Genomic DNA, 26,846 nt, shown 5'->3' with positions numbered 1-26,846 from the left:
TTTAATTTAAGTATAATAATTAGAGTATGTTAATTAATATTTTTTTTTTTTTGAATCAAGGATTTTTATTGAGGCAATACAAGAAAAAGAAAGAACATAAACATAATATACATTTTGCATCTCTTTGGTAAATTTTGCATACAAGATTGTTTATCCATTGGACAATGAAACCTTTTCATATAAGAGAGTAAAGAAATCTTAATTCAGACATCATATATGTATCTCACCAAAAGAACATAATGAAAATAAAGGACATTGTATGCGAGTACAAAATCAACTACACATAATCAAGAGGTAAGCATTACCTCTTTTTTCCTTTTGTTTCCTATATAAACGCATAAGAAAGTGATAGAATTTGAACAGCCAGAAAAACTTATACTTCTTATAGAGTGATATGTTAATTATAAAATATGTGTATTTGTTATCTGAAAATTTACAAACTATGGAGAGTCATAACAAGTTGCTCCTACTAAATGCACGTAATTGGAGGGCAAATTGCCTCATTTTCTTTGTAGACAGAAGGATAAGAGCAACTTATAACAGTACAATATCAATAGCGGATAAATACTGCTTGTTTGTCCACCTAAAATAAGGGTGGACGGGAGCTAGATGAGGTTTTAAAGGAGAGGGTGGAGGGCGGAGCCATAAGTTATATTGGAGCTAACAAGTTTCCCAGGCTGTTATCATTATAGCTGTACTCTATCAGTGTACTTAAGTAGAGATCTGATAAAAGTCCCTGGTCTTTTGTGTATAGGATGAATAAGATTACATTCTGGAGCAGTTGTTCTCAAGGAGGGGTATTAGGATGTATGCACTATGAGATATGAGATATATGATATAAGACATGGTATAAGATGAGATATAGGGGGCTTCTAGATGAGCTCCTCTCCTGGGGAGATGCCACCTATAGGCGATGAGGGAAAAGGGAGTAGGGGTATGACCCGCAGGCAACAAGTACCGACGGGAAAGGGAGAAGAGGAGCCCAACAAAAATAAATGAAGTGTTCTAGTAATGAGGTGGTACTGTGTCTAAAACTACAAACCTACAATATAAGATTTTGTGGGGTATAGCAACTATATACATGCTAAGACTTCTAGCGGGTACAGGCTATGTGATACCACAACAGGAACTAGGATATCAAAGGTTATCCCAGCTATCAGTCTATATTTTAGTGCAACTTATGTGCCTAGTCTCTAGAGACCAGGCCTTGATGTCTATTAGAGGCATGATAGTTATCCTAGGATGTCTATACGAGGGCCTTACATAAAGGTACAGAGTATATGGGTACTTTAAGTATCTTAAGTGCTAAACACCATATCTATTCAAGATACACAAATTGCCCCCACGTGTGAAAAGCAAACACCAATCTATGCGTATCTCAAGTGGCCAATCAATGCAATATGTATCTTCATGTTAAAGATAATAGATGTAAGTATAAAAACAAACAGTCTATTCTGTGTAGGGGGGAGGTATCCATCTTTAAAAGTTCATCAAGGTAAATAAGAGCTAGATATGTGGCGTGGGAAGTAGTTAAGGGGCACCCTGAAGGGACAAGGGGTTAGAGATAATAAGAGATATGCAGTCTTCTATGGGACCTCTATGACCGGTTTAGCCATATAATTGAGATATACATGTACAAAAATAAACATAATCGGTATCGCTAAAATATCTTGAGCACAGGGAAGCCAGCTAGCTTCTCCGATATGAGGCCATCTGTACATACAACCTAAACATTTGCCCCTAGTGTCTGAGTCATCTTTAGAAGCAATGGATATTACAAGGTACCAACATTTAGCTGTATAAGGGAGATATCTAGAACAGTTAGCAGAAATATGCATGAATTATATGACCTCTGTGAGCCTCAGTCCATATAACCTGTTTATGTATGAGAATGACATATTAGGCATCATTTACACTTGTGGGAGCATTAGATAGGCGTGTGACGCAGCAAATTAACAACAACACCTGTTTATCCAGACGCAGCTAGGCATTATAGGTGAAATGTGGTCACCCAACATATTATAACATGTGAAATAGAACTAACACTAAACAGCATTTAACTATGTTATATGTTGTCACGACCTAGTTCCTGACCTGTCAGCCATCAACTGGGGTGCTGCAAATGCAGTATATATATATATAGCTTTTTATTTGAGATTAAGACAACATATGTGAAAAGTGAGGAGTAAAGCTAAACAATACTGAGGTATACATTTTTAAGTGAACATTATCGGCAATACCAAAAAGGGTGCATGGGGCTGGATAAACATAATTAACGATCCCATAATAGTCCAGAGCACCCTCACACAAGTTGTACTGTCAGAGTGAAATAGCCAGACAGGTTATAACCATTTTCAGAAAAGTGCTACAGACGGTACACATCAGATGTCTTTTCAAATGATGGATATTCGTCGCTGCAAATTTAACCATAGGACAAGCAAATAGGTCCCAGAAACATTACAGATAGGGTTCAGCAGCTACTTCACATAAGTCCGAATTAAGTGTTAGTAGGTAACTAAGTACTCTAGAACATGTGAAATAGCCAGAGTCTCCAGGATTAACCGACACCTTTTCTGCAGCTAACAAATTGCTCTGAGGTCTCTCACAAGCACTTGACATCGCCATTATCCATGCCCCATCACGTAGAGACCATATCACCTGTTAAGCGGTAGCCTTCCCGATCCAGATCCTAAGAATGATGGGCTCAAAGTAAGAACCACTGTGTTGCGCGGGGTGTTCAGGACCATCTGTAGCAGCAGGCTTTTTCAAATGCCACTCTAACAGGTCAAAGTATGGCTCGGTTGCCTCCACACTAGCCCATGCTGGTCGGGTCAGAAGGAGCTTTGCACTGTGATGTATATGCACCACTTCAGCAGGGCTGAGCTGTGTTGGAGCCTGAAGCATGGAGAGGGCTGCAGGTTCTGTTATAGCGGGCTCAGGGCTCCGGCCCTCCATAATACATTCCTCCTTTAGGTCTCGAGGGACATCCACTCTCTGATGGGGCGTATCAAACGAGCAGTGTCCGTGAGCTCCCCCAGATGCGCCAGCCATCGGCGCGATATGTGTCCAGGCCATGACCTCATTCAGCTCCTCCAAAAATGCGTGTTGATGTATGTCTAGGGAGAGCAGCAGGTTCCGTAGTGAGGATAAAATTTGTTTTTCCATGCTAAAGTTCAGGGCTTAGATGGAAAGTGAAAGAGGTGTCATTGGCAATACCCACTGTAGGCCCTAAAATGGCGGCACCCCACGTAGATAAAAAGTATTAGGCCAGGGTATCCTAGCTCCGCTGTGATATTTTCATATAAAAAACAGGCATCCTGCATTCTAGAGTTGAATGAAGGAAAATATTAATGTGTAAGAGACCTTAGATTGCCTGTATATTGGATCAATTCAATAAATCAGCAGGAGCTCCATCGTTAATTAATATTTTAAAATAGTTTATTTTAATTCTACAGATAAGTTTAAATTTATTTGAAGATAGGGATGTTGTAATTTTAATTTAAAGTTAGCGGGTTGTTAGGTTTAGGGGTTAATAGCTTAATTTAGTTTATGGCGATGTGGGGGGCTGACGGTTTAGGGGTTAATAGGTTTAGTTACTGGTAGGGATGTGGGAGGCCAGAGGTTTAGGGGTTAATACGTTTATTTAGTGGCGTTGGTGTCGGGGAGTGGCGGAATAGGGGTTAATAAGTTTATTTAGGTTGCGGGAGTGGCGGGATAGGGGTTAATACATTTTATTTATGTCGGTGATGTCAGGGGCGGCAGATTAGGGGTGTTTAGACTCTGGGTTTATGTTTCAACTATAGAAATCAATGGGATATCTGGCAGCATCGAACATAAGCTTTCGGTGCTTTCAGACTCCCATTGATTTCTATGGCATCCACGGCCTCCAGGGTGGCGGATTGAAAACCAGGTACGCTGGGCCGGAATAGCCGCGAGAGTACCTGTTAAAAGTTTGATAACTTTGAAAAAGTGTCAGAGCCGAATGTGTATTCAGAACATCTGTAATGACGTAAGCATCGATCTGCGTCAGATTGAGACCGGCGGACCGTATGTTACGTCACAAATTTCAACATTGGCCAGTCTGTAGGCTTTGATAATTAGGTCGGATCAATCTTGCACCAATTACGCTGCGGAATTCTGACGTATTTGCGGTTAAGGCTTTGATAAATATCCCCCTATGTATATAGAATTTGTGGTATGACACAGTACTCAGTAAATTATTACTTTTAAAAAACAGCTTCCTTCATTTGGGATTTTTAGCTATCTGCAAATACTTTTCCATTTTTAAAATGCATAAGATATAGCCCCCTTAAAGTATTGGAAAGGTAGTCACTTGTACTACAATTTGATCACATGCATGTGCACTTGCACAAGTCAATGTAATCTGCATGCTGAAGATGGAATCCAATAACAGGCCACCAGGTAAATAGAGAGTTTGAGTACATGAATCACTAGGTACAAGGGAGGCTGTACTGCTGTCATGGTGTGCATTGATCACCCCTTCCACTGATACATAACAACAAGGATTATGAGGTACCAATCACAAAGCCAGCACACAAACATCAGTGCCAGTTGACAAGCCAAAATAAGTCCAAAACATGCCTGGAAAGAAGGTCCAATGTTCACCATATGCAAGCAATGTGCCAGGATGTCAAGAGGAGTGTCCACATGTGCATAAGCAAAAAGTTTGGTTCTTCCAAAATTTTCACTTCAGAATTTTCGATCGATTTGGGTTCTCAGAATTTCGTACATTGGCAAATTTAGTTTGGCCAAATATTCGGATAAGAATTTAGTTGGAAATGAAATTATTTACATAACATTAAAGCCTATGGGAAGCCTGCAAACCATTACATTTAGCCACAAAATTACACTGCTAGGAAATGCCAACAATCCAAAGATTCATACATACAGGGAATTGTACATGTTTTACAAAGAGAATTCAAACAATACATTGAAATTAAAAGCACCACTACAGCTTTTCCATATATTTTTTTTATTTATCTCTCTCTCTCTTCGCTCTCTTCTCTCTCTTCTCTCTCTTCTCTCTCTTCTCTCTCTTCTCTCTCTTCTCTCTCTTCTCTCTTCTTCTCTCTTCTTCTCTCTTCTTCTCTCTCTTCTCTCTCTTCTTCTCTCTCTTCTCTCTCTCTCTCTCCTCATAAGCCTGCCTTCTCAGAGAGACATTATCACAGACTTCCAGATGTAGCCCCTTTTTTATTTTAGAATTTAGGAACTGTCTCCACAAGGTATAAGCTTTTTTTCTCATAGAAAGTAATAAGTATTAAGGGTTTCTGGAAAGTATCATTTCACAGGTATGTTCAAAGCTATATGGGAACACCTGGGGCTGAATTAGTTTATATATATATATATATATATATATATATATATATATATATATATATATATATATATATATATATATATATATATACTGTTTAATTTGTATGTGTGTTTCTCATTTCATTTTTGCATCACAAAAAATGGTGGCTTATTTTGGATTGAACACTATGGATTTTTTGTGTCCTAATATTAATTAATGTCACATTTTATATTATCATATAAATTGGTTGGTTAATCTTGAATAAAAGCATTTACAAACATGTGTTTACTGGCCCTTAATCTGCCCCTTTTGATACTGTTTTCTCCCATAAATTGACTAAACAATTTATCAATTAAAAATGCATGAGATTCAGGGGTATGTGTGTTTTTGCTTCTTTGTTTCTTGGGGGCCAATTTATCAAGCTCCGTATGGATTGGCCGCAATTCTGCAGTGGGCGGCATTGCACCAGTAGTTCACAAGAACTGCTGGTGCAATGATAAATGCTGACAGCATATGCTGTCGGCATTTATCGATGTGCGGCGGACATTATACGCTACATCGTATCATTTTTATACCACACTACGAATACAGTGGCACCACAATGGCAGTCTTTTCTATGTTAAGGTTAGCTGACACGATATATAGATTCTGTCTTCAGTAATAATTTTGGCAGAAAAGTGGTGCTGTGCAGTATGGAATATATTAGACAAAAGAGAGGAAAGAACCTCCCAAAGGGCTGCACATATAGCACTCTATGCCTGGACTAATTTGTAGAGAAGTTGGGAAAGTTAAAACATAACTTTTAATACAATATTTTAAAATAAAGGATCACTTAAAATCAAACCAAAGAACTGTGGGTCCCTTTTCCCTTAGTGTTAGTATTAAGCCTTTGATATGTAATTAATAATAGTGGGAAAGTGCACAGGAAGGCTATCTGACTCCAAGATCACTAGCTGGAAATTCCACTGAGATCAGAGTTACTGGTGGAGAGCTATCTGTTATTTCTATAGACAATAATGTTTAGAGTTATTAGTATACTACAGATCAGAGCTCATAGTATTGTCTCAAGTGATCTTGTCTTATTGTGTACCATCAATGTTAGGTGTCAGTGGAGTTTATACACTCTAGATGTTAGTGTATTTGTACAAACAGGAAACCTTTTAAAATTAATAGAGCACCCCAGAGCTCTATAACCCCCTCTGGGGTTCTCTATTAATCTATAACCCCCTCTGGGGTGCTCTATTAATTTTTAAACTTTAACCAGAACTGTTGGCCTGCACAGGCGGGCATATAGTATAAATATCTATTAACAGAGACCTTACTAACTTAAACTATCTAGCTGGTATAACTTTCGCAGCGTTCAAACTGCTGATTTCCATAGCAGTGACGCTCACGAACACAGCTGCAATACTAAGACCACATATAGCGGCAGCTATAATACTTATATTCACACTCTTATTATTTAGAAACACTACTGAGCTAACCACCAGTAGAGGTCTACTCAAATTATTAACAACACTGTAGTGATCACACTCTATGACACTAACATTAGAGCTGTCAGTTAGCGAGATTTGTTTGGGGTTCAAACTATGTTTTAATATCTTCCTATGATTATTACACATACCGGATATATACCGGTACCATAACAAACCACCTAGAAAATCACAAACGATTTAAAATAAACCGGCAAATATTTGTTGCCTATGGGCTCCATGTACTAAGCTGTCTGCGAGGTCTTCGTGACTATTTCCGTCTAAATTTCTGCGTGCGGATCAATAACCGTATGTACTATGCCACAAATCCATTGAAAACCTTACAATAACATATGTCGAGCGAACTTGTCCGCAACTCTTGAATTCTGGTCTTTTTTGTAGCTCGAAAATACTCGCTCGACATAAATCTCGCACAAAACAGTAATTACTAAACTATCTATTTATACGCTCGTGAATTTCTCCGCACCTACCTCGTTAAAAATCCCTCGCCAGCTAATAGGTGGCGAGCACCATAATAAACAATAGGGTCTATAAGATCAAAGCCTACAACTGATTTAAAAGAGGTGTACAATTGAATCGTTACTAACTTTTGATCCTGTTAGCCATGGAGACACTTCTTCAACTGTATATTATTCGTCTGATGCAAATCAGGGGTAGAAGGCAAATTCGTCAACCTGATGCCATACCAAATGTGGTTAGAAGAAGGAGATTGCGGGTACAGCGGGTATTCCTTCCTCGGGTTCCTTTAGATGCCCTTTCCGATCGAGAGGTTATTCAAAGGTTCCGTCTGGATCGACATTCAATATTGACTTTATATGCTCAAATAGCACATTTTCTAGAGCCTGTGACGGCTCGTTCAAGGGCCATACCCGGAATCCTCAAGTTTCTTGCTGCCTTGCACTTTTTTGCCACCGGATCATTTCAGGCAGTGTCCAGCGTCATCATTGGTTTCAGTCAGTCTGCCTTTTCTCGTCATCTTTCCAAAGTTATTGATGCACTCATGCATATATTCCCCGAATATGTTTGTCTACCATCTACCACAGAAGAGTGGCAATCGATAAAGTCGCAATTCTACAGTGTGGCTGGAATGCCAAATGTTCTTGGGGCAATAGACTGTACCCATATTGCAGTTCGACCGCCCCGTTTACGGGAGGAGATTTACCGCAACAGAAAGTCATGCCATTCCTTGAATGTACAGATGGTTTGTGACCCGAAAATGAGAATAATAAGTGTGAGATCAAATTACCCTGGCTCCTGACATGATGCTTATATCCTTCGGCAGACCGGACTGTATCAAAAATTCGAGAATGGAGAGATGCCAGAGGGATGGTTATTAGGTAAGCTTAAAAGGAACTATAAACCCTTTTTTCAGGATTTAGAAAGAGCATGTCATTTTAAACAACTTTCTAATTTACTTCTATTATAGAATTATCTTTATTCTTTTGATATCACTTGCTGAAAAGCATATCTCGATATATGCTCATTAGCTGCTGATTGGTTGCTGCACCTAGAGGCCTTGTGTGATTGGCTCATCATTCAATTTAAATAATACTAATTAGATTAATGTTTTACCTCTTAGGTCGCTATCACAATCATCTGTGATCCCGACGATTACATAACATAAGTTATTTGGTAAGCTATACAAAAATCTAGCAGTAATAGGCCTAGATTTTACATAATCAAAATTGTTGCCAATAAAAATTGATTTGCCAAAATATCTTTAAATGAAAAATATTTTGATAAACCGACTCTACTGGATAATTACAATATGATCATCATTCAATTTAAATAATACTAATTAGATTAATGTTTTACCTCTTAGGTCGCTATCACAATCATCTGTGATCCCGACGATTACATAACATAAGTTATTTGGTAAGCTATACAAAAATCTAGCAGTAATAGGCCTAGATTTTACATAATCAAAATTGTCGCCAATAAAAATTGATTTGCCAAAATATCTTTAAATGATAAATATTTTGATAAACCGACTCTACTGGATAATTACAATATGATCATCATTCAATTTAAAAACTAATAATTAGATTAATGTTTTACCTCTTAGGTCGCTATCACAATCATCTGTGATCCCGACGATTACTTCTGGGCCTAGACGCTGCACCAGTCTCTGCTCGTAATCATTAAGATCAGCGACATAAGCTGTTCCACCTCCGGTAGCACGAGTAGAATTTTTTTCTTTTGCCAATTTGGCTTTGGCAAATCTTTTTATGTTGTTGTACCGTTTTTTGATTTGGTCAACGTCCTTTTTCCTAGGTCCCTGAGCACTGACAGCATCGCTTATCCGGGTCCATATACTTTTTTTACGGATACTCGAAGTTTGCTTCGCTCGACAACCAAATAAATAGTCATACGAGTCTAGAACCATATCGACAAGAACCAGGTTCTGCTGATGTGAAAAGTGTGGATTCTTCGATTTGGACTGTGAATCAGATCAAGAAGTAGCCATACTTAATTTATCGATAAGAATAACAGTCAGTAAAGCTTCAAGTTTGGGAACTATGCAGTCTGACAAAATTTATAAATTCTACTATATATAGTGCTGTAATATGTTCCCGCGACAAATCTGACGTTTCTGACACCTTACAGTCACGTGGGACAAACATGACTGACAAGTTGTAAGCGATTAATAGTACATTCGCAAATAGCGAGGCGTCATATGTATGAATCATTCGCCAGTGCTCGATGCGGATTAGATGCGCCATTTTTTGGGATAGTTTTTAGTACATATGGCCGGCGAAAATTGACGCTTTAGTACATGGAGCCCATAGTAGCTCATTATATATTGAGCAGCTTGCCGGCTGAAACTTAGTAACCGTTAAAAAGACCGGTAAAATATGACAATCTAACTTAGAAATATTATTGAGCCATTTACTGGTACACCTTTACTTCAAGTATTACCAGGATTGAGCGGTTATATATATGTGTGTGAAGTTATATCAGAATTAACATCCAGCAACATTCGTTTGGAGTTTTTATCGATTCTTTATATTTTCCGATGTAGACAATGTATACCGGATACACTCTGGTACTATAATAGACCTTCTAGGATACTATTGTATTTATAAAAAAACTAGCAAACATTTGTTGCCAAATCAGTTCATCACTCAATAAGCAGCTTGCTAGCTGGAACGTACAGGAAGATTTTAGCAAACTCTAACTATATATTCCCCACCTTGGCATCTAAGAGACGTTAATATCTAGTCACAGCTCTATTATTTACAGGGCACTATTGTTGTGCCTATATCAGTAATATTCAAACTACAAAGAGTGAAAACTAGCACCCTCGTAACCTGGAGAATCACAGTTTGCCATAGTTATGAGGAATCTAACTGTAACATTATGCTGATTACAGCAACAGAAAGTTGTGACACCTAATACGCCAGTATCTAACATTGCAACCTAACATAGCTGGGTTTGACAGTATAAACACAAATCACAATTTACACTGCCACAAATTAAAGATCTCTAAGTAGCTTGAACTGATGTTATGCACCAAAGCAGTAGAAATAAATGGTTCATGCTTGTTTAAATAACCCAACATTATGACTGCTTGAACACCCCTGATACTTCAAACTTGTGTTATATAACACGAGAGTATAACCTAACATAACACTATGAGCTTTGATCTGTGTTATACCTACAACCAATAATAATTAATTTTAGACACCTATACTTAAGTATTCAACACTACATCCCAATGCAGCTGGGTTTGACAACACAAGCATAATCTAGAATTCACATTGCCATAGATAAGTGACTCTAACAGTGGCTCAAATTGATATTTATTACAAGGACAATACAAACGTAAGGTTTCCTGTTTGTACAAATACACTAACATCTAGAGTGTATAAACTCCACTGACACCTAACATTGATGGTACACAATAAGACAAGATCACTTGAGACAATACTATGAGCTCTGATCTGTAGTATACTAATAACTCTAAACATTATTGTCTATACAGGGAGTGCAGAATTATTAGGCAAATTAGTATTTTGACCACATCATCCTCTTTATGCATGTTGTCTTACTCCAAGCTGTATAGGCTCGAAAGCCTACTACCAATTAAGCATATTAGGTGATGTGCATCTCTGTAATGAGAAGGGGTGTGGTCTAATGACATCAACACCCTATATCAGGTGTGCATAATTATTAGGCAACTTCCTTTCCTTTGGCAAAATGGGTCAAAAGAAGGACTTGACAGGCTCAGAAAAGTCAAAAATAGTGAGATATCTTGCAGAGGGATGCAGCACTCTTAAAATTGCAAAGCTTCTGAAGCGTGATCATCGAACAATCAAGCGTTTCATTCAAAATAGTCAACAGGGTCGCAAGAAGCGTGTGGAAAAACCAAGGCGCAAAATAACTGCCCATGAACTGAGAAAAGTCAAGCGTGCAGCTGCCAAGATGCCACTTGCCACCAGTTTGGCCATATTTCAGAGCTGCAACATCACTGGAGTGCCCAAAAGCACAAGGTGTGCAATACTCAGAGACATGGCCAAGGTAAGAAAGGCTGAAAGACGACCACCACTGAACAAGACACACAAGCTGAAACGTCAAGACTGGGCCAAGAAATATCTCAAGACTGATTTTTCTAAGGTTTTATGGAGTGATGAAATGAGAGTGAGTCTTGATGGGCCAGATGGATGGGCCCGTGGCTGGATTGGTAAAGGGCAGAGAGCTCCAGTCCGACTCAGATGCCAGCAAGGTGGAGGTGGAGTACTGGTTTGGGCTGGTATCATCAAAGATGAGCTTGTGGGGCCTTTTCGGGTTGAGGATGGAGTCAAGCTCAACTCCCAGTCCTACTGCCAGTTTCTGGAAGACACCTTCTTCAAGCAGTGGTATAGGAAGAAGTCTGCATCCTTCGAGAAAAACATGATTTTCATGCAGGACAATGCTCCATCACACGCGTCCAAGTACTCCACAGCATGGCTGGCAAGAAAGGGTATAAAAGAAGAAAATCTAATGACATGGCCTCCTTGTTCACCTGATCTGAACCCCATTGAGAACCTGTGGTCCATCATCAAATGTGAGATTTACAAGGAGGGAAAACAGTACACCTCTCTGAACAGTGTCTGGGAGGCTGTGGTTGCTGCTGCACGCAATGTTGATGGTGAACAGATCAAAACACTGACAGAATCCATGGATGGCAGGCTTTTGAGTGTCCTTGCAAAGAAAGGTGGCTATATTGGTCACTGATTTGTTTTTGTTTTGTTTTTGAATGTCAGAAATGTATATTTATGAATGTTGAGATGTTATATTGGTTTCACTGGTAAAAATAAATAATTGAAATGGGTATATATTTGTTTTTTGTTAAGTTGCCTAATAATTATGCACAGTAATAGTCACCTGCACACACAGATATCCCCCTAAAATAGCTATAAGGAAAAACAAACTAAAAACTACTTCCAAAACTATTCAGCTTTGATATTAATGAGTGTTTTGGGTTCATTGAGAACATGGTTGTTGTTCAATAATAAAATTAATCCTCAAAAATACAACTTGCCTAATAATTCTGCACTCCCTGTAGAAATAACAGATAGCTCTCCACCAGTAACTCTGATCTCAGTGGAATTTCCAGCTAGTGATCTTGGAGTCAGATAGCCTTCCTGTGCACTTTCCCATTATTATTAATTACATATCAAAGGCTTAATACTAACACTAAGGGAAAAGGGACCCACAGTTCTTTGGTTTGATTTTAAGTGATCCTTTATTTTAAAATATTGTATTAAAAGTTATGTTTTAACTTTCCCAACTTCTCTACAAATTAGTCCAGGCATAGAGTGCTATATGTGCAGCCTTTTGGGAGGTTCTTTCCTCTCTTTTGTCTGCTACATCGTATCATGTCCGCTCGCACATTAATAAATAGACCCCTTGGACTTTTTGGGGATTTTTTAAATTTGTCTACAGAATATCTTACTTGTTTTGTTGACTGCATTTCTCATATTAACAGTAGATCCCCCCCATTAAAAAAAAAATCTACTTTAAAAGCATAGTTTTCTTTTAAGCAGATAGGGTCCTGTATGGGCATGCAAATATTTTCTAATAAAAATTGTAAAAAACATATGTTTGTGGATATAGAGTAGGGAAATCCAATCATTTTCAGTGATAACCTGGAGTACATAAAGATGTCCATAGCTGGAAGCTAATCAGTCCTGGTTGTTCAGCATAATCCCAAGTACTATTTTGTAGTTGTTGGTGAATCACCAGATGCAAAGCCTTACTACTATTACTAGTAAAGGTACAGTAAAGTCAAAATTAAACTTTAATGATTCAGATAGAGCATGCAACTTTACAATACTTATATTATCATATGTATTTCATTCTACTTGTACCCTTTGTTGAAAAGAATGTTTAGGCTCAGGAGTAGCAATGCACTTCTGGGAGCTAGCTGCTGATTGGTGGCTGCACACATATGCCTCTTCTCATTGGTTCAGCTGATGTCTTTAGCTAGTTTCCAGTAGTGCATTGCTGATGCTGAGGATATGTACATTTTCAACAAAAGTAGCCAAAAGAACAAAACAGAAGTGAATTTTAAAATGACATGCTCTGTCTGAATCATTACAGTTTAATTTTGACTTTCCTATTTCTTTAAGCAAACAGTGTGGCTGAATTATACTATTAACATTTTATGTTTATGTGTTGGGGTGCATTGGAGTGGGTGAAGCTATGCAAACCATTCATGGGCGTGGCTCTGCGGCAAAGTGTCCCTCAAATTGTTTTTTTTTTTTTTTTTTAAATGTTGGCAACTATGAGGTCCCAGTGTAAAAATTATGATAATAATAGTAATAGTTTGCTAAGAAGCAGCATCCCCACCTGCAATTAAGTTTTATTGTAAACTATCTCCTGGAGACAAACTAAACACAAAGACATATTTCAAGGAAGTAGATGCGAACAACTATATCCATTGGGAAAGTTGTCACTTGAAAAAATGGAAACAAAATATTCCCAAGGGACAGTTTTTAAGATTGAAAAGAAATTGTAATGACCCCGATACTTTCGAACAACAAAGCACAGTTTTCAAACAAAAATTTATAGACAGGGGATATCATACACAAAAAATAGAGAGAAATATAGAAGAAGTAAGAAAGATTAAAAGAACAGATATTCTAAATAATACAAATAAGGGAAACAAATGCAACAGAACCAGTGATAAAATAAACATCCCATTTATCACCCAGTATGCTGAAGATAAACACATAATAGAAAAAATTATTCGTAAACATTGGTATATCCTAAGTTATGATCCTGATATAGGCCAACACCTTCCTCCAAAACCAAAATTTGTATACAGAAAAGCAAACACACTAAAAAATAGATTGGCCCCTTCAATGAAAAACACTAAAAGAAAAGAAATAGAAAAAGGGGTTCTAGGATCATATTTAAAAGGGTTCTACCCCTGCCATATATGTAAAGCATGCAGACACTCAAAGAAAACCCACACATTTACTTCTAATATCACTAAAAAAGAATATAAAATCAAAAACACCATAAGGTGTATGGATAAAAATGTGATCTACCTGATAGAGTGTAAGAAATGTAATATCCAATACACTGGAGAAACTGAGAGAACAGTACGTGACTAAGACTAAGAGAGCACATATTATCTATAGAAAATTCCGAAGAAAAAAGAAACCTGGAGGTTCCAGTCCCAAAGCATTTTAGATTATGTAATAATAGTAATTTAAATTTTTTTACCTTCACAGTTATAGAAAAAATAAGAAATAACTGTAGGGGAGGGAACCAATCAAATAGACTAATGCAAGCAGAAGCTAAATAGATCTTCCAATTGCAGACATTACAACCAAAAGGTCTGAACATAGACTTCAATCTGAATAGTTTCCTAAAAGAATAGAGAGAAGTTTTCAATATTACACTTACTAGCAAAGAGAAGCTAATTCTGTTATAATAAATACAAATAAATTACACCATTTGACCTTAACCCATAACTTTGAGTTATATTTTTCTATACAAAGAGTTATAAACTTCTGAGCCTATGAAGTTAGACGAGAATTTCAACTACTCTTTCAAATATTTTTTGTTCCAAATAGTGTTTTTTTTTTTTTTTTTTACTTATATTGGTGCTACTTGATATCATCAAAAAGAGTTTTACAAATATTTCTATATATTCCTATCAAATAATATATTTTGAATGTTCTTCAACAAACAAGAGAAATTGAAAATTGTAATAACAAGTAAAAAAGATACAAAAAGATCATTTGAGTCAACACTTAAGTTGTATGCGCTACATCAATATTTCTAGCACAGATTTAAATCAGCATTTTTGTAAACTTGTTATTCTAAAAGGTACCAAAATAGTGGAGATAAAAATTTCCTAAAAATACATCATACTTGTCAACCACTGAAAACAATGTAACTAATCAAATACTAATGAGACCATTATTCAATTGTATGACTGTTTGAAATATTAATGAGACCATTATCCAATTGTATGACCGTTTGATAAAATTTGAAAAAACTGAAATAGGGTATAAAAAGCCTGCCAAGAAGTATTGCAGTAGTATAGCTTGAAAAAGGCCAAGGTTTACGGCCGAAACGCGTAGCACACTACTGCCACTAAAAACACTATCTATTGTGTTCCCAAGGATAACTATAACATTATCGCTGTTAAAAACTGCTTAAACTTTTTTAAGAAAAGGACCGCGATTTGAAAACAAGCCCTCATGCAACAAAGTAGCCGCTATCTGTGAGCGGACCGGAGGATTTGGATATTGCTACACCTGTGCCGTTGCACCTAAGCTGTGAGCAAAGACTAAGCTAATAAACAACTGAGGACATCGAAAAAGAAGCTACTTTTGGCAACATCTATCGAGCGGAAGAATATACAAAGAAACATCTGTATCTACATCCAGGCTCCAGAATCGGCTAGGAGTAAGTAAGTAAGTAAACTCCTGTTCCTTACTATTTATTGTTTGCTCCTAGTCCGTAGAGCTCTGGCAACGTGTAAAACAACCCGGACAACGTGTAAAACATCCCCTACATCAGACTATTGATTATAAATAGCAAAAGATGAATAGACTCACTAAACCGTAATAACGACTACCATTGGTCTTTTTAGTTTGAAAAAGCTTTTCTTTTCAGTCGGCCGACTATATTCTGCTGCATAAGAATTAATTAATCATACTTCCAGAGACTTTTTCCTCCAGTGACTTTTTAAACATTTTTTTAACATTTTTTTAACCCTGAACATCTACTATATGTATTTATATCTCGAGGTGTCGAATTAGCGCCTATCAATTACACTAAAGGCGACGATAGATTCTGTTTGATTATTTTATTATCTTGCTAATAATATGATGTGACTAATGAAACAAAAATTTTTCTACTGACGTGTAACAATTGTGAATTGAACGTTTATTTACACTACACTAGGTTTTTATGTACTAGGTGTATTGCACATATACTAGCAAATCTATATTGACTACACCTTTAGGATTATTTGTGGAATATTTTTCCAACACATATGTACCTTTCTTAGTCAGGTTTTTTACATACCTAGACAGGATATACTTAATAAAACCCCTCCTATATATTTTCTACATTCACATGAAATTTCATTATACCTCTCTATGATCTTTATGTATTTTTAATAGATTTTTTACAGATTTTGTACGAATTTTTACAGATTTCTGATAAACTTTTTTTTAGAGAAACTTATAAAATAAAGGATTATATATTTAACTATTTGTCTATCATTGTAAAGAACTGATCTAACACACATTTGTCTATGAACTAGTGTACCAATAAAGATAACCTTATTTTTTTAAATTATAAAATATTTTTTAGTTTTTCACCTTTTTATTATTTTTTATGCATATAGCAACACATTCAAACCATTCTTAAAAGTTGTAGCATTTATTTGCGCCCCAAACTCCTAAACTCTCTTCTGTACAAACTATCTCCTTACACAGTAATGGATGAGAATAAAATTTACATGTCTCAACTGAAACTTAACCCCTATTGTTATAATACAAAAGTGAAACTAAGACATTAAAGCGACAGTCTACACCAGAATTTTTATTGTTTAAAAAGATAAATTATCCCTTTATTACCCATTCCCCAGTTTTGCATAACGACACTGTGATATTAATATTTGTTTTACCTCTGTGATTACCTTGTATCTAAGCCTCTGCAGACTGCCCCCTTATTTCAGTGCTTTTGACAGACATGCAGGTTAGCCAATCAGTACAGACTCCTAAATAACTCCATGTGAGTGAGCACAATGTTATCTATATGACACACATGAACTAACACTCTCAAACTGTGAAAAACTTTTAAAATGCTCTGAGCTAAGAGGCGTTTTTCAACGGTTTAAAAATCAGTTTGAGCCTACCTAGGTTTAGCTTTTCAAAAATATCACCAAGGGAACAAAGCAAATTTAATGATAAAAGTCAATTGTAAAGTTGTTTAAAATGTCATGCCCTATCTGAATCATGAAAGTTTAATTTTGGCTAGACTGTCCCTTTAATAATTAACCCATAGGAGCTGGGGGGACATGTGTTTACATTGTGTTATGTATAAGTCATATACTGTGAAATACTATATCATGCATTTAAAGTAATTTTGCTATTTAAATAAACATGTTTTTAACTTTGGCGTGTTCTTTTCTTTTTAAGAAGAACATTTATTGTACAGAATATTAATATTCCATAGAAGACAGTAGCTTTGAACTATGTAAAATGTGTTTTTTTTAATTGATGGCTTTTTTAATATTGTATTTGTATAGCTGCTATAAGTTTTCACTGTATTGTATGTGTTTTACCTCTAATATTGTGACTGTACTGTACTAAACATGTCCTATATTAATAACACTTTTGTTGCAGTGCAGCTGCACTATTAGAAGTAAAACCCGTTCAGTACAGAGTGGACTTATAGCTGCTATGAAAATATAATATAAGTAAAGCCTTTAATCCCCCCAAAAATATTTTACATAGAGCAAAGCTGAAAATACGCACTTTGGTAAAACAAAAACACTGTGGATACTGTCTTCAATGGAATATTAATATCCTGTACACAAATCTTCTTCCTAAAAAGAAACAAGCCAAATGTTAAAAATATGTTTATTTAAATAATAAAAAGAATTTAAATAAATATTATAATATTTCACTGTATAATATAAATATATATATATATATATATATATATATATATATATATATATATAATAAACTGCATACACATGTATAATATACACATATCCCCCCAGCTCCTATAAGTTTCTTATTAGGGTGTTTTTTTTTACATTGGTGACCACTAACATAGAGAATATATATGGGAGTTTCATGGGCGTTTTATGGAAGTATCCTGGATTTTAATGGGAAAATATCGCCGGAAGTTTGTAATTTTTAAAGGACCTTCCACCATTAGAGAGCTCGCTTCCATTGAGCCATTAAAAATGGAGCCGTAAGCTACCGAAGCCACCGACAGCTAAAATTAATTTACGGCTCTATTTTAGTACCAGGTTTCCATTGAAAAGGTTACCGCTTTGCAAGCTGTTGCTCTTTTCGTGTAGGTGTAAGTTAGCGTTGTGTTAACGCTTCCACCCGATGCCCGATTTCTAAAACATTAATAGGTTACTATGGTAACCCGACCTTACACTAAACTGTATCGCATATACGGCGCCGCATACAAGTGCTGCGCTGTATATGTCGCTTGCTGTTAAAATAAAATCAAACACCTACGCATGCACAATATCTACCTCTCAACCGCAACCCCAACCGCAATAACTAATGTATTAACCCCTAATCCGTAATGCCCCTACAATGCAAACTACTGTATCTATTAAATCTATTAACCCCTAATCCGCAATGCCCCCACAACGCAAACTATCTATTAAATCTATTAACCCGTAATCTGCAATGCCACCGCAAAGTATCTATTTAAACTATTAACCCCTAATCCGCCACCCCCACAATGCAATCTAGCTATTTAAACTATTAACCCCTAATCCGCCAATAACCCACATCGCAATTAACCAAAAAAAATCTAAACCTAACCTAACACCCCTAAATTAACCCCATTACATAAATAAAATAATCCTAAATTTGAATTAAAATAAAAAACCTAACATTATTTTAAAAATAAAAAAACTAAGTTTAAATTAAGCTAAAATTACAGAAAAAACTAAAAAAGTCTAACATTACATAAAATAATAAACAAGATTATCAAAAATAAACAAATTAAACCTAATCCCTATGAAAATAAAAAAGCCCCCCGAAATAAAAAACACCCCCTAAAAATAAAAACACCCCCTAATCTAATACTAAACTACCAATAGCCCTTAAAAGGGTTTTTGTAGGACATTGCCCTAAGTTAAACAGCTGTTTTCCTTAAAAAAGTCCCACCTGTAACAGTAAAACCTCACACCCACCAAACCCCCCAAAATAAAAAAACCTAATACTAAAAAAATCCTTAACTACCCATTGCCCCTAAAGGGGCATTTGTATGGGCATTGCCCTTAAAAGGGCATTCAGGGCGGAACTGAAGACCGGCAACCACAGAACCATGGAGCGTGGAGGATCCTCTTCGTACGATAGCCGCCGTACACTGAATAGGGAATTTAAGGTATGTGATTAAATATGGCGTCCCTTGCATTCCTATTGGCTGATTTGATTCTTCAAATTCAAATCAGCCAATAGGATGAGAGCTACTGAAATCCTATTGGCTGATTTGAACAATTGGCTGATTTGAACAATTGAATTTGAAGAATCAAATCAGCCAATAGGAATGCAAGGGACGCCATATTTAATTGCGTACCTTAAATTCCCTATTTGGTGTACGGCGGCGATCGTACAAAGAGAATCCTCCACACTCCATGGTTCCGCGGTCGCCGGTCTTCAGTTTTGCAGTCACCAGTCTTCAGTTCCACGGTCCAGGATGAAGATAGAAAAGGTCGCCGCTTGGAAGAAGACTTCACTGCTGGACTTCAGGAACCGGTTTCCGCTTGGAAGAAGACTTTACCGCCGGACTTCAGGAACCATGAGTACCTATCTGGGGGTTAGAGTTAGGCTTTTTTTTTTAATTTAATTTTTTTTTATTTTTTAGATTAGGGATTTTGGGCAATCTTAAAAGAGCTGAATGCCCTTTTAAGGGCAATGCCCATACAAATGCCCCTTTAGGGGCAATGAGTAGTTTAGGATTTTTTATTTTGGGGGGATTTGGAGGGTGGGGGGTTTTACTGTTAGAGGGGGGACTTAGTATTTTTTTTAAGGAAAAGAGCTGTTTAACTTAGGGCAATGCCCTACAAAAAAACCCTTTTAAGGGCTATTGGTAGTTTAGCATTAGATTGGGGGGGGGGGGTATTTTTAGGGGGTGTTTTTATTTTGGGGGGCTTTTTTATTTTCACAGGGATTAGGTTTAATTTTTTTATTTTTGATAATCTTCTTAATTATTTTATGTAATGTTAGACTTTTTTTATTTTCTGTAATTTAAGATTAATTTAAATTTAGTTTTTTATTTTTAAAGTAATGTTAGATTTTTTATTTTAATTATAATTTAGGATTATTTTAATTTATGTAATGGGGTTAATTTAGGGGGTGTTAGGTTAGGGGGTTTAGTGGTTAGTTAATTGTGATGTGGGTTATTGGCGGATTAGGAGTGAATAATTTAAATAGCTAGATTGCGTTGTGGGGGATGGCGGATTAGGGGTTAATAGTTTAAATAGATACTTTGCCATGTGGGGGCATTGCGGCTTAGGGGTTATTAGTTTAAATAGCTAGATTGCATTGTGGGGGATGGCAGATTAGGGGTTAATAAATTAAAAAGATACTTTGCAATGTGTGGGCTTTGCGGATTAGGGGTTAATAGATTTAATAGCTAGTTTGCGTTGTGGGGCATTAGTGATTAGTTAATTGTGATGTAGGTTATTGGCGGATTAGGAGTTAATAGTTTAAATAGCTAGATTGCGTTGTGGGGGCACTGCGGCTTAGGAGTTAATAGTTTAAATAGCTAGATTGCGTTGTGGGGATGGCGGATTAGGGGTTAATAGTTTAAATAGATACTTTGCAATGTGGGGGCATTGTGGATTAGGGGTTCATAGATTTTATAGCTAGTTTGCGTTGTGGGGCATGGCGGTTTAGAAGTTAATAGATTTATTATAAATTGCGATGTGTGGGGGATGGCGGATAGAGGGGTTTTGACGTTTCAGGTTAGATTTCAATGGGAAAAAGGTCTCAAAAAGCATATTTTTCCTGTTTTACACCTAGTTGAGCTGGGTGTAATTTTTGTTAGTGTATCGGCAGCCTCCGACAGTGTATTTATGGTTTGAGTGGGCATTGGAAACCGGAGTCCGGTTGCCGAAATTGGGTTATACCAGGCCGTTGGAAGCAGTCAATAAACAATATTGCTTCCAACAGCTTATTTATCGGTTTGTGAGTGCACGCAAATGGAATTACCGCTCAATGGAAGCAAAGCCCTTAGTTGCATGTTTTCACACAGTCTTTCAGTGGTGAGATTTTTAATTGTAAGAAATCTACTAAATGTGCAGTTAAACTTATTATTTGATCTGTTACTGCACAGAAACCATTTTTAGTTTTAGTGAACTCACATTCTCTGCTGTTTAAACATACTTTGAATTTCTCGTAGGTCTGACAATCCTTTTATCATCGGGCCCCAATAAGAAGGACTTGGGATTTATTGTAGATAACAGATTTAGCAATAAGATGCAATGCCAGTCAGCAGTTGCATAGGTCAATAAGGTACTGTCATTTTCAAAAATAAATTAACATGATAAAAATATAATATTGCTGCTTTATAAAGCAATGGTAAGACCCCATCTTGAATATGCAGCGTGATTTTGAGAACCAGTTTTCAAGAAGAACATTATAGAAATGGAAAATTGTAGGTGTGGGTGATAAAACCGGCAAGGGAATAGCAATTTGAGTTATGAAGACTGTAAAATCTGTGTTTATTTACATTGGAAAAAGTTATCAGACCCGATATGTTTACATTATACAAACATATACACATAAGCAATTCTCAAATGACCTGTTCTTCAGGACTGTACAAAGGACAAGAGGTCATCAATTGTGGCTTAAGGAATGTGGATTTCACTTATAGTGAAAGGGGTTCTTTACAGTAAGAACCAAAGGATATGGGATTCTCTCTCTAGTTGTTTTACTAAATTCAATAGATTTTTTTTTTTTTTTGGCAAAGAAAATATACAGGAAGATAACTTGTTGATCCAAGGAAAAATCTGATTGTGATTTTAGAGTCAGTACTGGTTACCAGGTCCTAGTTGGTGCTGAATCCCCCCAGACTTGTTTGACTGAGGTGATTAAGCATCCCTGCTCACATGTGTGGCCAATCACTTGTGCCATTATAAATGCTTCCCATTAACTACAATACCGTTGTCTGCCTGGCATTTGTTAAATGGAGTCCAATATTATTTAGTTAAATCAAGCATGAAAAAGGTTAAAGTGAAAACTGTATACATTTAAACAATTTAAATCAACAGGAAATGTATGTTTCTACACAACTGATAATATAGTTTTTATTTCCCACTGGATGTCAAGGACAATTCTTACAGCTATATTGAGAAAGTCATCATCATATTCCTGACAAGAAAAAGTGGGTTTATCCAGCACAGAAAAATTAGGGTTTTTTGTGAACTACAAATACATTTGAAAATTAGATTCCATTAGCTTTATTCATTTATTTGTTTTATATCCTTCCTAGACAATTAATAAGTCACTTTCTCTCGTTTAACTGTACTATTGTTTGAGTAATGGTTAACTAATGTCCATTGTGCATAATGAATTAATACCAGTGTTATAATAAGGGAGATATCTACCTATTTAATTTATATTTTAGAAGGCTTATTATTTTAGTTCACTATTTTATTTGTAACGATTGTAAAGTTAATAAACAATACAAATATCAAATTTTAAACATGTCAGACAGAAAATATAATCTGTTTTTCATTGTTTTTAAGAAGAAGCAATTATGTTTTATTTTGAGACATTCCTAATACTATATACAATATGACTTAAAAAAATATTTTTACTCTTCCTTGTTTTTCTGTCTTTCTAGCAAGCATGGAAATGTGTCTTGTTCTTAGTAGTTACTCACCATAACAAAAGCATCTGCCTCATATGGAACATTGTAGTTCTTCGCAATTTCAATCAGGTACTTCTCAACAAGGATTCGTGGGGGAGTTTCAATACTTAGTTTGTGCATCAACTGTAAATAGATAGGGAGGTTAATATAGTTTACCAAATATGGACATTATGGTAAAAAGCAAGAAAGGGCTCATAGGTATTTGTAATTAAAAAAAGATGTACAGGTTATAGCTCAGTAGCGGACCTACTCAACAGAGAGGCCTGGAGCAAATTTATTTGGGTCCCCCCAAAGTAACTCAGTAGTAAGCAATAGCAATAATATAGATATATAGATAGATAGATAAATAGATAGATCTGCAACCTGCACTAATAAAAGACTCCCCTGCAAAAGGACTGTACACATTCTGAACACACCTGCTATGTCCCCCTCCCCAGCACTTGGGTCCTGGTTCCACCGCACCTACTATGATAGATCAAAAAATTATAACATCCCTATCTTCAAATAAATTTAAACTTACCTGTAGATTTAAAATAAACTATTTTAAACTATTAATTAACCTACCCTAACTATTATCCTACAATTAAATTAAACTACTAATTAAATAAAATAAATTACATATTAAAAACCTAACCCTACTCAAATTATTTAAATATACTATTAAACATGATCAAAAGTACTAAAGTACCCCCAAAAAAAAACTGTGTTACAAACCCCCCACTAAATTACGAAAAAAAAACACATTATCAAAAATAAAAAAGAATTACACCTAATTTAATAGCCCTATCAAAATAAAAAAGCTCACCCAAAATAAAAAAAAACCTAGCCTACAATAAACTACCAATGGCCCTTAAAAGGGACTTTTGTGGGATATTGCCCCAAATATATCAGCTCTTTTACCTGTAAAAATAATACAAACACCCCCCAACAGTTAAACCCACCACCCCCAACTAACCCCCCAAATAAAAAACCTATCTAAAATAACCTATGCTCCACATTGCCATGAAAAGTACATTTGTATGGGCATTGCCCTTAAAAAGGGCATTTAGCTATTTTACATGCACAGACCCTAATCTAAAAATAAAACCCACCAAAAAAACCCTTAAAAAACCTAATACTAACCCCCGACGATCCACTTACAGTTCTTGAAGTCCTGCTTGAAGGATCCATACAGCCGGAGAAGTCCTCATCCAGATGGGTTTTGGGGTTAAAATGTTTAGTTTGTGCTGGTGATGTGGGAGGCCAGAAGATTAAGGGGTTAATACGTTTATTTAGGTTGCGACGGGGTCGGGGAGCGGTGGGATAGGGGTTAATACATTTATTTAGGTTGCGGCGATGTCGGGGAGCGGTGGGATAGGGGTTAATAACTTTATTTAGGTTGCGGTGATGTCAGGGAGCGGCGGGATAGGGGTTAAACACTTTAGTATAGTGGCAGCGTTTAGTAACAGGGTATGAATAAAGTTGGAAAAAAGCCGAATAGATGCAAGATCGATGACTGCTAGTTAACAACAGTCCGATGCTCATCGCCCCGTACTTGGTGCGCTTCTTTTTGCCGGCGCTTTTCATAAATAAGGAGAGCGTATTGAGATCCGCGGCTGCAATGTTAGGCGAGTGTATTGATGCCTGCGAATGCAACACAGTTGACGGCTTGATAGATATCCCCCTTTATCTCCTTTCCTCCAACCTTAAATTGTGACATCTTGTCAGTTGTCACAAGCAATTTTCTTGGAATAAACAGGGCTTCTGCCATCTCTGTATATGGGCCTTGAATATATTTATATAAAGTAATTATGTCACCTCTCAAGCGCCTTTTTTCTAAAGAAAACAGACCCAGTTTGGCTAGCCGCTCCTCATAGCTTAAATTCTCCATTGCCCTTATAAGCTTTGTGGCCCTTCTCTGAACTTTTTCTAGGTCTGCAATGTCTTTTTGTGTGATCGGTCCCCAGAACTGTACTCCATACTCAAGGTGAGGTGTTACCAGAGATTTATATAGTGGCAGAATTATGCTTTCCTCCCTTGAATCAATGCCTCTTTTAATACATGCTAGTATCTTATTAGCCTTTGTAGCCACTGCCCTGCATCGTGCACCCATCTTTAGCTTGTTATCTATTACTACTCCCAAATCCCTTTCCTCCTCTGTTTGGCTAAGTCTTGTCTCATTTAAATAATACGTTGCCTGCTTATTTTTACTTCCAAAATGTAGAACCTTGCATTTTCCCGTATTAAATCTCATTTTCCATTTACCTGCCCATACTTCTAATTTTTGCAGATCCCTTTTTAACAAAAGTTCATCCTGCTCTGACCTAATGCCCTTACTTAACTTAGTATCATCTGCAAAAATAGGGATGTCGCTATTTAATCCTTGCAGGGCCCAGTACTGATCTCTGGGGGACTCCACTGATTACCTTTGTCCAATCTGAGTATGATCCATTCACTACTACTCATTGTTCCCTATCTTTTATCTAGTTATTTATCCATGAGCTAACATTTTCAGCTATTCCCAGTCCCTTAATTTTGTGCATTAATCTCTCATGTGGCACTGTATCAAAGGCCTTTGCAAAATCTAAGTATATCACATCAAATGATTCCCCTGTATCTATATTTTTACTTACATCCTCATAGAATCTAATTAGATTAGTTTTACATGATCTATTTCTCATAAAACCATGCTGATTTGAATTTATAATCTTGTTTACATGAATGTGCTCATCAATATAATCCCTTATAATCCCTTCAAATATCTTCCCCACTATTGATGTCAGACTAACTGGTCTATAGCTTCCTGGATAATCCCTACTTCCCTTTTTGAAGAGTGGCACCACATCAGCTTTACCCCAATCCTGGGGTACCATCCAAAGTAAGAAAAATCCGGCAGCACAGCAGTAAAATTTAAAAATATGCTTTATTCTTTACAAAGGGCAAACAGGTACAAACATGGATTAACGTCTGACGTGTTTCACGCCCCCTAGTGGCGCTTCATCTGAGACTACAGATAGTACACCCTTGGCCCTCTTAAATACTGGCCATTGGTGAACGCATATTTACCATTTAATGTCAAATACAAAGTGCAACAAAAAAACAACATTAAACATTAACAATATATGTGATGTTAAGAACATAGAATATGCCACAGTCTTATTTACCCAACTAGTTGCATGCAGATTATTGCAAAGAAAAGATTCTCTCTAACCATTTACATTATGTCATGTTACAATGAAATGAGCAGATCAAAGTACCACATGCTGCAAACTTAGGTTGTGCATATTATGATTTCACTCTTTTTTTTATACTTTTTTATATATAAGTCTTAAAAAAATTAAGGGTAGAGGTTTGTCTATAACAGTTCTAAGTTCCCTTAACACCCTTGGGTGTATTCCATCTGGGTCTGGAGTTTTATTTACCTTAATATTATCCATTTTTTTTACTGATATCCCCTATACATAACCCAGTTAATGGTATGGGCTGGCATGTTCTAGTTTGTTCCAAATTATCGTCCATTGGTTCCTCTCTTGTGTATACTGAAGAAAAAACTGGTTTAGTACCTCAGCTGTCACTTTTAACCATGCTACCCTTTACGCATTTTAATGTACCTATATTGTCCTTCTTAGATTTTTTGCTATTTATGTACTTAAAGTGAAAGTCAACCATAGCGTTTTGGAAACGCTAGGGTTGACTGTTGAAACAAATAAAGGGCACTTTCATTCATGAAGTATAAGATACTTCATGCAGAAAGCGCCTTTATTCATTTCAACCGATCACCGTTCTTAGCTGCTACGGCAACCCACGTTTTCACCTTTTAGCCAATAGCCGTGCAGTAAATCCGGCTTGGCGCCCATGGGAGCTGGATTTACTGCATGGCTATTGGCTAAGAGGTGAAATTTTTTTTTAAGCCGTGGGCTGCTGTAGCAGCTAAGTATGGCGATTGGTTGAAACAAATAAAG

The 26,846-nt window shown here is 36.5% G+C and overlaps 1 protein-coding gene across 6 annotated transcripts in view; it reads right to left on the bottom strand.

Moving 5' to 3' along the window:
- LOC128646040 (IST1 homolog) overlaps window positions 1-26,846 on the bottom strand; it is a 247,831-nt gene that overhangs the window by 73,466 nt on the left and 147,519 nt on the right. For all 6 annotated transcript variants that reach the window (XM_053699451.1, XM_053699455.1, XM_053699453.1 and 3 more), the window contains one exon: window positions 22,918-23,028. In XM_053699451.1, coding sequence (XP_053555426.1) covers window positions 22,918-23,028 — 111 coding nt within the window. The remainder of the gene's footprint in view (window positions 1-22,917; window positions 23,029-26,846) is intronic.

The sequence above is a fragment of the Bombina bombina genome, chromosome 1, assembly GCF_027579735.1.
Source record: "Bombina bombina isolate aBomBom1 chromosome 1, aBomBom1.pri, whole genome shotgun sequence".
NCBI lineage: Eukaryota > Metazoa > Chordata > Amphibia > Anura > Bombinatoridae > Bombina > Bombina bombina.
Note: the sequence above shows the minus strand (reverse complement) of the source record. Positions and strands in the feature narration are given on the sequence as shown.